This window comes from Myotis daubentonii, chromosome 12 (genome assembly GCF_963259705.1).
Source record: "Myotis daubentonii chromosome 12, mMyoDau2.1, whole genome shotgun sequence".
Taxonomy (NCBI): Eukaryota; Metazoa; Chordata; class Mammalia; order Chiroptera; family Vespertilionidae; genus Myotis; species Myotis daubentonii.
In genome coordinates, this window is record NC_081851.1 from 36,437,779 (window position 1) to 36,455,612 (window position 17,834).

The window sequence follows — 17,834 nt, forward strand, 5'->3', positions numbered from 1 at the left end:
GCATATGACACTCTGGAAAAGGCAAAGTTATAGAGAAAGTAAAAGGATCAGTGGTTGCAGGATTCAGGGGATGAGTGAAGAAGGGATGAATAGGTAGAATTGAATGGATTTTTAGGGCAGGGAAACTATTCTTTATGATACTGTATGGTGAATATATAACATCATGAATTTCTTAGAAGCCATAAAACTGTACAATATAGAGTAATCCCTAATTCAAAACTATGGACTTTAGTTAGTAATAAATTATCAATATTGGTTCATCAATTATAATAAATGTACCACACTAATGCAAGATGTTTTAATAGGGGAAACAGTGTGAGAAAGATAGGGAGGCAGTATATATGAATGCTCTGTACTTTCTGCTCAGTTTTCTTTAAGCCTAAATTTCTAAAATAAAATGTTTATTAATGAAAAGAAAATATTTAGTAAAATGGGAATTCCAGGATAGTTGATTATCATACAAGTTAATTGTCATGCTTGTAGATTATTATATAAATATGTAAAGAACTAAGCACAGAAATGTCCATGGAAGCATTATTCATATAAGTCAACATGATAAGTGCCTATATTATAATATGTAAATACACTGCAAAATAAGTACCACAAAAAAGGTGAAAATGGAGAGTGATATTACAGGAAGGGAGGATCTTGGAGTCCCAGAAGAGATGAAAGGGAATGGAATTCTGAGAGTGAGTGTAATTTTGAACAAAGATATGAAAGTGAAAAAGGATGCACGTAGCTAAGGACAGTGCCAGTTTTTCTTTTTGGTGAAGCAAAATAATAGTTTGCCCTGCAGACACAAAATAGAACATATTTCACTGTGCTTTTGAAAAAAGAAAAATTCATGGAATATTACTTAATATCCCCAATTCTATTATTTAGTGGATATGTGTGCGATGTTTCCAAGCAGAAATTTCTGGTATGCTTATACTAAAAGTTGAATGATTTTAAAAATTTCATATTTCACAGGATGCCAGACATGCAGCTGAAGAAGAGATTTATACCAACTTAAATCAGAAGATTGACCAGTTTCTCCAGCTGGCCGACTATGATTGGATGACAGGAGATTTGGGAAACAAAGCTAGTGACTACCTAGTAGACCTCATTGCCTTTCTACGCAGCACCTTTGCTGTATTCACACACCTTCCTGTAAGTGACAGTTGCTTTACTTTGCCCGTCATGTAGAAAAATGTTCTCTTAAAATTGAGTTTGGTGAAAAACTTTTGTCTGTTTCTGGAAGCTCTTTAGGTTATAAAAGCTCACTCTATAATTATCATCCCTTAACAAGATTTAGAGATATCTTTTATTATTTTTTCATTTAATTTTATATTTTGTTTATTCTAAAAATAGTCCGTAACATTATGTCTACTTATATTCCTTCCAAGTTAAGGGTAATTAGTACAAACACATAGTGAATGCCTTGGTGGAAACAGAAGAGAAATTTAGGAGTTAGGGTTTCAGATATGTATTTTTTAGTCGTAGAATGTCCATTTAATTGTTTTATAATCTCAAATTTTCTGCTAAGACTCTCCATCTTTTTATTTAATTTTTCTCTTTCCTTGAGCTATGTAATCACAGTCATTTTAAAGTCATTGTTTATAAATGCTAATGTGTGTTTTACCTACATATTGGTGGATTTCTTTCTGATCCCCCCTTTTTTTTCTTGGTTATCGGTAACATTTCCCTATCTCTACTAATTACTTTCTGGTTGACATAAAGTCCTGTGTTTAAAATATGTAGAGGTTTCTGGTGTTATCATCTCCCACCAGGTTTGGTTTACTTTTTTTGTTTATTAAGTAAGTAGAATGGATGGGTGAGTTGTGGTTTGAGCCTCATCACCTTAATCCAATCATGGGCTGATCTGGATCAAGCTTGGATTGCAGTTGTGTGTATCTTTGGTTTGCCCCTGTTGATAGAATGTGGTTCTTCAGTGCTTTTAATGAGAGCTTGACAGGTCATTGTCTCTTCAGCACAAAGAAGATCATGGAAATTTCCTCTTTTCTAAAGAAATCTTATTACTTTAGCCTCCTCCTTTCTTCTTTGATTTTAGAATTTGCCAAATGTCTTGAGGAGTCTTACTCAGATCAACAATTGCCAACAGGAAAAAATGTGGTTGGCTTTCAGCTCTCACCTGAGATTCCCATGAATCTTCCCACTAGTGAGTCTTTTTCTCTGAAACACTGTAAGACTGGGAAATCTTACTTTGCTTTTTAGAAGTTGGCTTAGACCAAGGGTGGGCAACCTTTTTGTGAATGCGTGCCAAACCCAGCAAAATCTCTGACTCAAAATTCTTCTGCGTGCCAACCCTAATTTTTTGAGAACATGTTGCGCCTACTTGATATCTCTTAAGGTGTACGTATGTGAAGAACCTTGAAGAAATACTAAAATTCATTCGAGCAACAAAAACACAGTATATGATGATGAAAAATACATTTATTTTTTAATGTATACATGTACACTGATAGTCCGACAGAAAACTTTATGACTCCGTTTGATATTATCAGTGGGACTTTTGCTGCTGCATCACTGATGACAGATTTTGCATCAGGTGTATATTTCGTGACCTTCAGAGATATGCACGACCTACTACTTTCATCCGTCAGGCTACTCCTATTACGAGACTTAACAAAATTCATCACTGAGAACAAAGTTTCACAAGCGTGTGTGGATGAAACCAAAACACTGGTCGCATCTAGGAAGGCAGGGAGAGTAAAGGCAGAGGCATAGAAATTGCTCTTCCCCTCTCTCGTCAATCCATGTCTATGGTCTTTAAGATAACTTGTTATGTAAAATTATTTATCTAAGATGCACCTACACTGAATTTATCTGAAAAATAAAAAAGTTGATATTCAGAAAAAAAATTGTAAATGGAAGATTATAAGAGAGGGTTTCGCGTGCCAGCAAAAGTTATTGGCGTGCCATGTTTGGCACACATGCCTGGGGTTGCCCACCCCTGGCTTAGACCCTTATTTTTCTCAGCTGTGCAGATTTAGATTTCAGAAAGTGTCTTGTGGAGAGAACTGACTCTCAAATTTCCAATTTTGGCACTTCAGCTTCATAATAAAAGCAACAAAAATTCAGGATATTTTTTTTCACCCCAGTAGCTATTCTCTACCTGGACCTAACCAGATTCACAGTCTGTTCCAATGCCTACATTTGGCAGATGGCTCCTCAGCTCACTTTTAAAAGGTTTGCCCTCTTTGTAGTTTTATTTCCTTTAGTCCTTATTACTTCACAGTATTCTAGTGTCTTAAAATATGTGTGTTGTTTTTTTTCCTAGTTTTTTATTGCCTTTTCTAGTGCTTAGTGGGAACACTGGTCTGCAGAAAACTAGATGATTTCATTTAGCTTCATCTTGATACCAAAGCAAGATAAAAGTAGCACAAAAGAGCAATCTAGAAACTAATCTCACAGTTATGGGTAAAAAAATAAAATAGAGATTTAGTAAGTTAATTCAAAAGTGTTTTAAGAAAGAAATTTAGTACTACTTTGTAGGATTTATTCTAGAAATGCAAGAATGGTTTGATATTTTAAAATAAAAAAAATCAATTATAAAATTTATAACTTTAATAGATGGAGATAAAGTATATAAATCTTTACATTTTCTAAAACAGATATTTATTAAAATCCAGCTTAACATTCCTGATTAAAAATACACAACTTACTAAAACATGAGCAATGGCTCTAGCTGGTGTGGCTCAGTTGGTTGATTTCTATCAAATATAGAAATATTATTACAAAAAAATAATTCAAATAATATCCTTCTCACACTGAAATAGACTGATAGATTAAAAATCTTTAAGTAGTTCAAAGTATACTAGTATGTAAGAATTTTGTATATGATAAAGATGACATTCAGCAATTGCCTTTGCCAGTACTATCTTTTTATTTGGATAAAAAGAATGTTAAGTCACTATCTCATATATCAAAATATATTCTAGATCAAATACATGTTTAAATTATTAAAAAGAAAGAAATTATTGGGAAACCAATAAAAATATTAGCAAATATCTCTATAATCTGAAAGTAGTTCATTATTATAGTGATCACACCAAAAAGTGAAGTCATTAAGGAAAAGGTTAATAATTTGACTGCATAAAATGTTTTTTAAAGTATCTAAAAGGAATTAATAAAGAAAATGGAATGTAAGCTTATCCAGAAAAATAATTACAGTAAATATTTGTAAAGGTTAATGTCTGTCGTACATAACAATATAGCACATTGTTTCAAATTTAATAAGAAGACACAATTCGATGGGAAAATTTGCAAAAGTTATATTTAGACAATCATAAAGAAGAAAAAATAAAAGATTAATGATAACATGGACAAATTGTATAATTCTAGTAATAAAACATACATATTTTTGCCTATTAATTTGCCAGAAGTAAATAAGAAAATGATAACATTAAATATTTGTGAGAACTGTTTCAGAAAATAGCTATTCGTATACATTCCTGATAGGTGTGTGAATTGGTATAGTCTTCTTAGTGGTCAGTTTTTCAATATGCCTTAGATATCTCTTAAAATTTGTTTACTTTTTACCCTGCAATCCCACTTTTAGAAATCTGACTTAATGAAATAATCATGGGTGTATTACAAAATTCAGATATTAGTATGTTCAACACAGTATTGTCTTTTGTGTAGCGAAGAGTCAGGAATAAGAAGTTTTGCAACAGACATATTAGCTAAATTATTAGATTTTCACATAGTGTAATATTAATCATTTGTTATATTAATGTAGAGGGATATTTATTTATGTTAAACATTTTAATTATTTCATTATTGTAAAAGCAAATTGCAAATAGTATATATAAATTATTCACTTTCATTAATATAGATATAGACACATTAATCATCTATGTCATATATAGTAAAAATCTAGAATTATATACTCCCTGATTTACTTGTATTTGTCTCTGTGTAGCTTTTACTTTTTTTCCCTGGGCTTTAAAATATTTTCTCCATCATGAAACAGTTGCTGCTTTTATAATCCTATAGGTGGGAGAAGGTGCTATTTAGATTCTTTAATCTCTCTCTCAAGATTATTCTCTTTGATAGTTAATTTATATTAAAAACACATTTACTGAAGAAAAATTGTTTTAAAGTGTATTTAATTTTTTTGGCTATTATGTCTCCTTGAGCATTGTGTGGTTATTTGAGTAATATTTTTAAGTATAAGAAAAAAAATGCAATAATTCAAAATCAAAGTCCATCTGGGTAAGTTTTCCCTATATTCATCTTCTTCGTTTTTTTTACTTTTTATCTTTCTGTTCTTACAAAATAAAAACAACACCCTAATAAGTGTCACTGTTTATACATTTCGTATAATACAGTGTGGTGCCTTACTTTAATGTCCAGGCCGCTTAGAAGCAGTACTGTGAGTCAAACACAAGTTTGTCTAACTCAAAGTGCATGTTTTTCTACTTTTAGAGTAGTGCCTTTCCTTATAGGGCTATACTATAAGTAGTTAGTTGAGGATTTATCTTCTTGTAAACGTTTATTTTGAGCTGCCTTTGCTACCTAAAGACTGTAAGTTCTCAGTGTGGATTGAGTTGATTTGACCATTCAGAATCACCTCACCACTTACTCCTCAGAATCATAGTCAGAGTTAATTCACAGCCCTAAGTCCTCAATATTGTGTCTACAAATGCCACTTTTCTGTCTTGCCTAATACAGAGATCTCTTTGTGAAGTAGTTATATTCACCAACCATCATATTCTACCTCTACAGTCAAATATGTATGGCTTCTAAATCCTTCTGGCTTCCCACAGACAGCCAATAGATTGCCCGGCACTTGTGTTTATGTTCCCCAACATGCTAAGTGACTTCTTCATGGAACCTCATATTTATAAAATGCATTAGAAAAACAAAGCTGTATCTAAAGTTTGCTATTATGCATTATTAGTGAAATATGAGAGAGAAATGAGCTATTTCTGAGAAAAAACCCCAATCATTTGTCTCTATTTGTTTTTATATTTGAAATTCCCTGGCAAAAATGGCTCTCTGTCAAAGAAGGATATTGAATGATGGCAAATATGTACATGGTATGGAAAGGGCTGTAAAGGAAAAGGCAAAGACTCTTGGCTTACATTTTAAAATCCCTAGTTTTTCGTAGTGCTCAGGGATGTTTTGTTACCAGGTGTGTGTGTGTGTGTGTGTGTGTGTGTGTGTGTGTGTGTGTGTGTGTGTGTTTGGGTGGGAGAGGATGTCCTAGATTACACTCCATTAGATAGTGAATGAATGGTCAAGGGGAAAATTATTGAAAAATTCCAACTATTTTCACCTTGAGGTTTGGTGACTAAGGTGGCCTGCCTACTTTCATGAGACAACCAGAAATGATTGTAATAATATGGTTTTGCACAGTTAAGAGTTCTAAAATGCTGCTGTGTACTCTCAGTTAACAGATGAGGTAAACTCACAAGCATTTTTTCAAGCTCCAATTACATAATTTGCAGTTTTATGCACAGCTTCCCATTTTGCATGCTCAGCATAAGTGCATAATTTTGAGAATTTATTCTGTTATCCTGATAATTATCTTCAGAAATGCTTGAGAGAGAGGAAATGCTGTCTCAAGTAACAGACCCAAAGGAGGGAGTCCTGAATTCCTTTTCTCTGTCTGCTGCTAATGTTAATTTATATGACCTGGGGCAAGTTTGTTCTTAATCCACCTTAGTTTGCCTTAAATTTTTTTGACTGAAAATACAGTGATACCTGCCTGTCATTGGCTTTCCTTTCTGGGCAGTTGGTTGGTCATCTTTAAGGGAAAGGTATTTTTTACATAGCAGTTCTTGAAATTCTTCCTATCTAAAACCCTTCTAAAACTGACATTTCTCTTACCACACCACTTAATTTTGTGAACTGTGGCATCTCAGCATTAACCAAATGATTCTGCTGTTTAGACTGTCAGTGCCTCCCATTAAGTACAAAATCTTCTCTTTGACCATCAAGACTTTCCATGCTGTGACTCCCAAACTACCTTTTTTACTTTATTTCTATCTCAATTTTGTATTTATGCCTCTTTGTCTACTTTAACTCCTTCTGCCCTTTAACTATATATATTGAAATCTTATCAATATTTCAAGATTTACTTGAAATCCTACACTTTCCATGAAACCTTCTCTAGTTTCTCCTAACCAGTTATGACAGCTTTCTTCTTTATAGCAACTGGTGTTGCCCAGGTCAGAAAATGAATCAATAGCATGGGTAGGTCCTAGATCTCTTTACTCTGAGTCATGCTTTCTCCACAATAGAAAAATCATCTTTCATTTTTTAATAGTAGCTACTAACTTTTGAGTACAAACATGTACCAGATACTATGTTAAGCATATGCATATTCTCTGTGTGTGGGTATGCACACACACATGTAACAGGGGATATATATATATATATATATATCCTATATAATAAAGAGGGAATATGCAAATTGACTCTCACTCTGCCAAAAAGATGGCTGCACCCACAGCTGAGGCCGAGTTCCCATAACGAGCCTTAAGGGCAATCAGCAGGGACCTGAGGCTGCTCCCTCCCCCCCCCCCCCTCTGTGGGGCTTGACAGGGGACCTCCGGCTGCGTCTCCACCCTGGCGCCAGGCCGGGGGACCTCAGGCCGTGCCCCCCACCCAGCAGGGCTTGACAGGGACCTCAGGCCATGCCCCCCACCTGGCAGGGATTGATGGGGGACCTCAGGCCATACCCCCCGCCCCAGCACCGGGCCAGGGGTGCTGAGGCTGTGCCCCCTGGTGGGGCTTAACAGGGGACCTCAAGGTGTGCCCCCTGCCCCGGTGCTGGGCTGGGGGAAACTCAGGCTGCACACCCGCCCTGGCGCCAGGCTGGGGGACCTCAGGCCGTGTCCCCCACCCAGCGGGACTTGACGGGGGTCCTCAAGGTGAGCCCCCCGCTCTGGTTCTAGGCCAGGGGACCTCAGGCCGTGCCCGCCACCCCAGCGCCAGGCCCGGGGACCTCAGGCCATGCCCCCACCCTGGCGCCAGGCTGGGGAACCGCAGGATGCTCCACCCACCCTGGCCTGGGCTGGAGGACCTCAGGCTATACCCCCCTCCACCCTGGCACCAGGCCAGGGTACCTCAGGCCGTACCCCCCAACCCGGTGGGACTTGACAAGGGTGGGACCGGCCGGTTCTGGATCTAGCCCAATGAGGGGGGGGCCGGCTGGCTCTAGGTCTCGTGCAATTTTGAGGCACACATGGGTAGGTGGGGACTTGACTCTAGGTTCCGTGGTGCACCCCAGACTCTGACAGGAGGAAGATTTTCATATACATTTTACTAATTTTCTTTCATCTCTGACACTTCTATTATAGAAAAAGGACAAATAGCAATATTAAAATATTTCCTCTAATTAATCCCCTTTTAATGTGCATGAATTTCGTGCACTGGGCCACTAGTGTGTGTGTGTGTGTGTGTATAAATATATATATTAATCTGTATATACTCACATATATGTCAGTGAGAATATATGGAAATACATGTATATATATTCTCTTTATTCCTTGTAATAAATTTGCAAACAAGTATTATCCCATTTTACAGATGAGAAAAGTAAAGCATAGACAGTAACCTAACCTAGTTCTCTTAGCTGACACCGCATGTGGGAATTTTCTCATCTACTGGTAATAATGATTCTCCAAATCAGCCCAATCCCTATGGTTTTCTCTGGAACAAATTAAGGGAATTGCAGATGTCATCAAGGGACCAGCAGCATCATAGCTTTCAGGATATCAACCAAATTTTCTTCAAATAAATTATGTAGGTAGAGCTAGTGTCCAAGGAATGATTTTTTTTTTCTCCTCTGATGGCGTAGAAATTTACAGATCTGCTAATTATTTTTCTGCATACTTAGAAATTGATTGTTTCTTGTTTACATGCTATTAAGTCTGGTTATTTGAGCCACATAGAGTACATTGAAATCAGCATATTAACTCCTTATTGGTATGGTATTGGGGTTGTTAGTTTAGTTAGTCATTTTAGTGACTAAATCCTTTATTTTTGTATTTCTTTAGAGATATCTTTATGTATTGAGCTGTTACTTAACACTTTCCCCCATAAAAATGCTAATCCCAATAGCCATGGCCATTCTTTCTGGTTGTATTTGGTAGAACGACCAGAATGACCGCTCAACCAGTCACTATGAGGCGCACTGACCACCTCTTGGTCCCATTCCCCAGCTGGCAGGCTCCGATCGCCTGATGGTGAATGGGGAACCAGGGCTGGGTGGTGGGATACACGAGTAGCTCCAAGCCAAGGCCCCTGCCCCGCCAGTCACCCCACACACAGAGGGCAACCTGCGACAGAGGTGAGGCTGGCAAGTGGGCGGGAATGGCCAACCTCTTGGTCCCTTCCCCTGGCTGTCAGGCTCTGATCACCCAATGGTGAATGAGGAACTGGAGTGGGTGACGGCAGGGGGCGGAGCTGGCAAGTGGGCAGAAGGGCTGACCTCTTGGTCTTTTCTCCCCGCCAGTAGGCTCTGATCACCGGATGGTGAACGGGGAACTGAGGGTGGGTGGTGGTGGGGGGCGGGGCTGATTGCGGGCAGCTGGGGATAATGGCCCTGATTGCAGGCTAGTCCTAGGGACCGTACCTGTGCATGAATTTTGTGTGTCGGGCCTCTAGTTTATTAAATAAAACATTAAGATTGTTTATTCCAAATAATGAGAGCCATCTACTTCTAATCATGGTTTTGGTGATGAGAAATAAAGAAGCATCTAGAGCTTAAAGAACTATAAATCCTTCAAATCAAACTCTCTAAATCTAATATGCTATTCATAAGTTAGAAATGCCACTGAGAGAATCTTAGGTACTGCTATATATAGTTACCTTAATATCTCATATATATATGCAAAGTGTCCCCTCGGGAGTTCGACCTGGAGACTGGGAGTTCAACCGCTTGCTATGATGTGCACTGACCACCAGGTGGCGGTACCGAATGAAGGAAGGCCCCAGCCTGCACAGGGTAGCTGGGGAAAGGAGGCCCTGGCTGGCAGCCAGAAGGCCCTGATTGGCCCTGATCACCGGCCAGGTCTAGGGACCCTACCCATGCACGAATTTCATGCACTAGGCCTCTAGTACCTTTATAAATGAGAGGAGACTGCTCTCCTTCTTTCTCATTGGTGCTGGGATTATGGGAAGCTAAAGTATGTTCTGAGGAAAAACTAATTATTTCAACATTGCTTATAAGAGTAAATCATTAAAAATAATTTTAACTGTAATAACAGGTAAATGGTTATATAAACTGTAAAACTGCTCAATGAACAATGATGCATTTATTAAAATTACTTTTATGAATATCAAATAATAACATTGCAAAATATTTAAAATAAATGAAAGAAGCAGAATGAAAATCTTATAAATAATGCTTATAATTGTGTAAGAGCTCTAAAAATATATTAATAGCAGGGAAAAAAGTCAGCAGTAAATATGTTAAGTAAGTAATTGTTTTGGTGATGTGATTTTGAATTCATTTCAAAATAGTACTTTATAATTTTTTGTTATTGGCAATAAAAAAGATAAGCATTTGCTTTATTAAAATAATTTAGATCTTTATAGCTGAAAGGCTATTTATCCAAGTTTCTAAGGAGAAAATACTACTGCTTGGCAGCACTGCAGTTATTCTTCCTGCTTGACAAGATGGCAAGTTTGATTCTGCTGCTTGGTGCCAAGGTGCTCCAGCACATCCAGTGCACGTTGTGGGTGAGGAGTTCACAGTTAAGTGAACAGCAACCTTGTGTATGCCACTGCTCGGAGATATGTTCATGGTGGTTTACAGCCGCAGTTTTTATATGGTTTAGGAAGTGCTTGAATTTCTCCAAACAAATAACACATATTATTGGGAATCAAACACAGTGTATACTTACCCCTGGGGACTCCTATTTTGAATTAGCAACTGCAGGCTTTTTGCTCTCTAGCTCCTGGATTGTGGATGAGGTCCAGGCTCTTCTTAAAGGAAAAACTAGCTTTTTAAAAAATTATTATAGCCCTAGCCTGTTTGGCCAGTGGACACTGTCGGCCTGCAGACTGAAGGGTCCCCATTTCGGTCAGGGGCACTTACCTCCGTTGCAGGGTTGATGGTAGGCCCTGTTCGGGACATGTGTGGGAGGCAACCAATCAATGTGTCTTTCTCACATCGATGCTTCTCTCTCTCTCTCCTCTTCCCTTCCACTCTCTCTGAAAATCAATGAAAACGTGTCCTTGGGTGAGGATTAACAACAACATCAGCAACATTTGCAGAGTAACACACACAGCCAAAAAATGGATTTTCTACCCTGAAGTGCATTAGGTTATATTTTTAAAAGAGTTTCTGTTTAAAAAAAAAACATCTACTTGTTATTTTTATTTAATGTAGGATAATTTGATTGCCTTTATAGTACTCATGCAAAGGAATGGTTTACTCTCAACTATTTCAACATGGAGACTTTTGTCAGCATTTAAGAATGACCGCCAGGTAACAAAGTGAGGAAGTTTGGTGCTGTGTGTTGGCATGTGTGGTTTGTTCTGTGTGGGTGGATTGATGTTTTTGTTTTTATTTTAAATTTCCTTTGATCGTTGTGTAACTTGATAACTCGTTTTGAAGACAGTCTTAGTATCAAGAGTTGACAGGGACCTAAAAATGGGAAGCTGTCTTTCAGTAGACAAACAAGAAGTCTGACGTGAACCCTTAATAAAGGTCGTTTACTTCTGTGTCTGTTTTTTCTACATGTGAATATAGATTCCCACTGGAACTGTACAGAACCTAAGGATTATTCTCTAGAATGATGGTTTGGGGACCATGTTGACCCTATTTACATTGCTGTTGTGAAACAGTGACCCCAGTATATCATTGTTTCAGTTAAGAAGTCTGTAAAAAAATGTGTTTTTTAAATCAATTCTTTAGAAAGGGAAATAACTTTGTATTTGTTTTCTTTTTAAATTAAAGAATAATAAACATGTAGAAAAGTGAGCAAGTTATAAATACTAAATAGTTTGTTGAATTTTCACAGAGTAGACATATCCATGAGATCAGGACCAAGATCAAGAAACAGAACATTACCAGTTTCCCAGAAGGCCCTTCTGGCCTTTCTTCATCACATCTTTACCTGTCTCCCTGAGGGTAATCGCTATCTGTATTTCTAATACTGTAGCTTGGTCTTGCCTGCTTCTGGAATGACACAATATATCCCTTTTTTTTTGGTGTCATGTAGACTCAACATTACATCTGTGAGATTCAACATTGCATGTAGTAGTAGTTTGTTCATTCTTATTTCTATGTAATATTCCACTATGAATATATTACAATTTGTTATCTCTTCTAATATTGTTGGACATTTGAGTTGTTTCAGCTTTTGGTTATTAGAAATAGTGTTGCTTTAGAAACTTCTGTATGTATTTTGGTGAACATATTTCTTTTGAGTACATACTTAATGGTGGAGTTACTGTGTCATAGGGCACAAAAGTGTTCATAACCTGCCAAACAATTTTCCAAAGGATTAAAAAAAATCCATATTTTTTACCAGTAGCATATAAGAGTTATAGTTAATTCACATCCTTGCCAAAGTTTGGGTTTATCTGTTTTTATCATTTTAATCCTTTCATTGGCCCTATATCTATATCTATACGTGTATCAATATATCTACATATCACATTGATGTTTTCAATTGCTTTTTTTTTTATCACTGATGAAGTTGAGCAACGTTTTTATTCTTATTGGCTATTTGTATATAGTCTTGTTGTGAAGTATCTGTTCAATTCTGAGATCCATTTTTAAAATTGGGTTATCTGCATTTTTATTAATGATTTTAAGGAGTTCAATGTATATTCATTTCAGCAGTGTGGTAGACAGAAAAATGGTCTCTAGAGATGTCCACATCCTAACCCCCAGAACCCGTGAGTATGTTAATAGCAAAAGGAACTTCTGCAGTTATGATTAAGTTAAAGGATCTTGAGGTAGGGAGGTTATCTTATATTATCTGGATGTAGAGTCCTTATAAGAGGAAGGTAAGAGTGTTAGAGTCAGAAATGGAGATGTAATGGTGGAAGCAGAGTGATATAGCCAGGAGCCAAGGAATATGGGTAGTTTCCAGAAACTGAAAAAAGCAAGGAACAGATTTCCCCCTAGAGCTTCTAGAAGTACTGTTGCCTTTAATTTGAGCCCGATCAGACCTATTTTGGACTTCTGACTCTACAAAACTGTAAGATAATAAATTGTATTGTTTGAAGCCATTAAATTTGTGGCAATTTGCTTCAGGAGCAATAGGAGGCTAATACAGCTGTGCTCAAGCATTTTGGCCATCAGACTCCTTTAGGACTCCAAAGAGCTTTTGTTTATGCTATTTATACCTTCCAATTTTTGTCATATGTGAAATACTGAGAGCTTTGTGAAATATGTATGTATGTATGTATGTATTTTTAAATCTTTATTGATGAAAGTATTACATAGGTCCTCCTTTTCCCCCCACTGACCTCTTCTAGCCTGCTCCCATCCTCCCCTCTGGGTTCCCCAGGAGGCCCTCACTACCCATTGTCTGTGTCCACAGGTTATTATGTATTTATTTTAAAATAACAATATTTATCTCTTATTTATTAATATGAATAAGATATTTTTCAAGAAAAATAACTATTTTCCAAAAATATTAGTAACATGAATGACATTGTTTTATATTTTTGTGTATAATTTTAATGTCTGGCTTACTAGAAGACATTTTGATATCTCAAATCTGCTTCTGCATCAGTCTATGGTAATATTTTTTTCTGGTTGAAGTATATGAGGAAATCTGGCCTCACGGATATATGTTTGATAAAGGAGGAGTACTTTAGCCTTTTCAGATAATTGTTGGTATTCTTTGGTCCACTAGTCTATTTTGTATTTGGAGTAGATCTTTACCCATGCATGTAGCATCACACATTGGTTATTTAGAAAATATTGGCTCACTGAGTTAGGAAAATCTGCCAATTGTTGATATATTTTATTAAAGAATATAAAAATTCACCCTCAGTAATATTAGCACCAGCCTAAAAACGTTTTAAGTTTTGGGAAGTCATATCATGGTGGCCGATACTAATTTTCTAAAATTCAAAATTTTCTTGTAAGCTTTACTTGTGTCATTGGCAACTAATACTGTCAGTTGTTTTCTTTCAAGATGCAGTCAGTCTCATTTCTGTCATTTTCAGGAAAATGCCCATCAAAAACCCGTTTGAATAACATAATTTGTCTGTCAGCTGTTCTTTCAAGTGAAAAGGGTGTTCCGTGAAAAAAGTAGCTAGTTCAGTTCGTAACTCAATCACACAAATGCTTTGCCTGCGACAGTTATTATACTTGAGCATGCAGCATCGTGCTTTATACATAGTATCCTTTATACATACTATAAGGTATAAAAAAGACATACTCAGAGACATACTCAAGATACATTAGTTATTTTGAGATGAATAAAGGAATGCTGTCTGTATGCTACCTTGTTGGTGATAAAGGAAATATGTGACATTAGTTCCCCAGGGAACATTTTAAAAAGGAATATTTTTTTTTAAATGAAACTGGAATTTGTTTTATTGTGAGTGCCTGGCATTGAGCTATACAAGGATTACCGGTACTGTTTGGTACCACAGCCTTAATTCAAGCTATGGCACTAGTGGTTTTGCCCATCATTGCTTTTGCAAATGCCAACACAAGTGAAACGTCATTAGTGGAAATGCCAACACAAATAACATCTCAATGTTATTATGAAAATTGTCCTCGTGGACCCCCTGAAGAGGGCCTGAAGGCATTTGTAGACTACACTTCTGAGAACTCTTTAGCTATGAGTTCTTTATGGGATATTTGTACTGCAAATATTTTACTCCAGTTTGTGGCTTGCCTTTTCACTCTCTTAATGGTGTCTTTTGATGATGTTTATTACCCTTTGAGAAATATAAATGTATTTTCTAATATAATTTTCAAAATTAAACTTTTTTTCCTAAGGGATTCAAATATTGGTCACAGCAAGTTAGTCACATTATCATTTCCTATTCTACTTCTCTGTGCCACACTCTTACCTTCCAGTTCCTCTATTTCCCCCCTAGTGAATGCAGTGTCCATTCTACAGCATTAGTATGTGTGATCTCTGCTTCTTCCAGGTCTGCCTTCCTTAGAAAAAGCAGTATGCTTTGCTTATGGTTCAAACATTGCAAGTAACTTGAAGCATTCATGATATGGACTGGTAGTAGGAGAAGATAAAGGGAGGGTTTATAAAATTAAATTTCAAATATTTACATGATATTAGATTCCTCTAGATCACAGATTTTTCTTTTTAAATTAACAGTTATTGCCCTAGCTGGTTTGGCTCAGTGGATAGAGCATTGGCCTGTGGACTGAAGGGTCCTGGGTTCGTTTCTTGCCAAGGCCACATGCCTGGATTGTGGGCTCAATTCCCAGTTGGGAGCATGCAGGAGGCAGCCTATCAATGATTCTCTCTCATTCCCTTTCTCTTCCTTCTGAAATAAATAAAAATATATAAAAAAAAATAAGTTAATGAACAGTTGTAGGCCTAGAAGAGTTTTATTTCAGGAAATGAGTATTCAAAAACTACAAAATGAATTAAGCTAAAACAGTGAAAACTTTATACATCCTATATAATAAAAACCTAATATGCAAATAGACCGAACGGCAGAACGACTGGTGGAACAACCAGTTGCTATGACGCACACTGACCAGTAGGGGGCAGATGCTCAACGCAGAAGCTGCCCCCAGCCTCATTCCCCAGGCCAGCCAAGGCCGGTGCCCCCCAATCACCCTGCGAGTCACTCCACAGAGGTAGGCGGCAGGGGGGCTGGTGCGGCAAGTAGGCGGCACTGGGCTGGCCAAAGTGGGTGCCAGAGGGGACCCCTCGATTGCCTCACTGGTTGCCCCACAGATCGGCCCTGATTGTTGGTCAGGCCTAGGGACCCTACCCGGGCACAAATTTTGTGCACCGGGCCTCTAGTAAATAATAACACTGCCTAATACTAGTATGTATAGCAAGCATTTTAGAAATATTAACTATGTAGTTGTAATAGACAATATTAAACCTTATGTAATATATTATAGATATTATTAAAACATTATTAAATGATTATTAAAAACATCTTTCTATACTATATGTGAGGGACATTGATTATTTTGAGATTATTAAGGGACTAGTATTGATATGCTGCCTTGTAGGTTAAAGGAAATATGTCAGTTCCCAAGAGGACATTTAATTGTGATCTTTCTTTAGGGTTTCCCTTTCCTTTAACAGTGGTCCATGGGGATCCTTCCAGTGTTTTTTGTTTATCTCTTTACCTTCTTGGTGGAACTGGCTCCCAGGTGTAGGGCAGGGACTGAGTCTAATGAGCATAAGCTTATAGCATGTCAAGATTCAACAGTAATGCTTGAAACTCCAGTCCTAGTTCAGCTCTAATGTTAGTTCCTGGCCCCAGTCTACTGCAAACAATATGGCTGTGATTAGCCTTAATCATCCCTATTCTGTACTATTGAGGGAAGATTGCTAGTCCTGGCACAATTGTATTACTGATGCTAACTATAGAAAGTCACCAGGAATGTTGAGTGACCTTCTGTCTGATGCAATGAATTTCTTTAATTATGTTAGATAGCATTTGAAACTTCATTATAACTCTATCCTCCAGTAACTGCAATGGAAAATAGCATTTGATCTGCTTTTAATTAAAAACCACCACTACCCAAAACTACCAGACCACAATGTCTTTATGGATAACTCACAAATGTTTACTTGTCTTATGACTCACCTTGATTCTGTTTTGCCCCTAGTTAACAAGTCACCTCTCTCACTGTTTAATTCCTTTATTTTTTGAATTTTGGGAAAGTCATGATGACTTATTAATGTACCCTCCACAGTATCTGAACTCTACCTTTCAAGGCCTCTGGTAAACTTGCTAGGCTGTTTCTGATCCCATAGAGGCTGAGCAGATATTTGGCTCAAGTGCTACTAGTTTAAGAGCCTAGGAAGCACTCTGAGAAAGTGATCTTGTCTACATACCAGTGTTTAGCTTTTTCCCCCCTCTTTCCTTTAGTTCTCTTTGCAGTCCATTTTACCCTCTCTGCATTAATAGGATATATGAATACCGGGGAGCCTGCCACAATTTTCTGGTTTGCGGATTTTGTCTATTTATTATTTTTCCCAAAGGATAGACTTTCAAATTGTTATGGAAAGAAAACAGTTTAGAAGCTGGCTGCTATGGATATTGTTCCTAACTCTTACCATTAATTTGCTGCCTTTTATTTAGAGTAAAATTTGAATACCAAATGGACCTCCGTTTCCTCTTCTAGAAATGAGAAAGCCAAATGCTGGAAAATGTGGTCATATGGAAGATGGATTAGACTGGTTTTGAATGGATCTAACAAGTGGAAATTAGAAGTAAATTAAATAGAGCATGAACTAGTTAATTCTTGGTCAGCATTGGAACAGAGGAGAGATTATTTTTTATGGGATGTTGTAAAGGCAATCCTTGCATATGACAGTGTTAGGATAGGACTCTTGAGTCTTCCAACCCTGAGGTTTCCATGCTTCTTCTTCGATGTGCTGGGACTACATATGAGGAATAACTTGGTATATAATTTGACACCGTGTCTATATAATATTTAAAGTCATCCGACCCAGTAACTATAAAAGCATATTAGAAATTAAATTAATAGTGAAGATAATTTTAGATACAGGCCTGAACTTAGAATAATTTTCACCTTATGTTTCTCATATTACTCTTATTGAGTTTTTAAATATGTATGTTTGATCCAGTATACTTATAGAAACTCATTGTGAAGGATCTCTTTTGAAACTTAATTATAACTCTAGCCTCCAATAACAGCAATGGAAAAGAAAAAGATA

The 17,834-nt window shown here is 37.1% G+C and overlaps 1 protein-coding gene across 5 annotated transcripts in view; it reads left to right on the forward strand.

The window, feature by feature from the left end:
* The window catches only part of EXOC6B (exocyst complex component 6B), a 555,911-nt gene that overhangs the window by 343,879 nt on the left and 194,198 nt on the right, over window positions 1–17,834 (forward strand). For all 5 annotated transcript variants that reach the window (XM_059659432.1, XM_059659431.1, XM_059659433.1 and 2 more), the window contains one exon: window positions 970–1,149. In XM_059659432.1, the coding sequence (XP_059515415.1) occupies window positions 970–1,149 (180 nt within the window). The remainder of the gene's footprint in view (window positions 1–969; window positions 1,150–17,834) is intronic.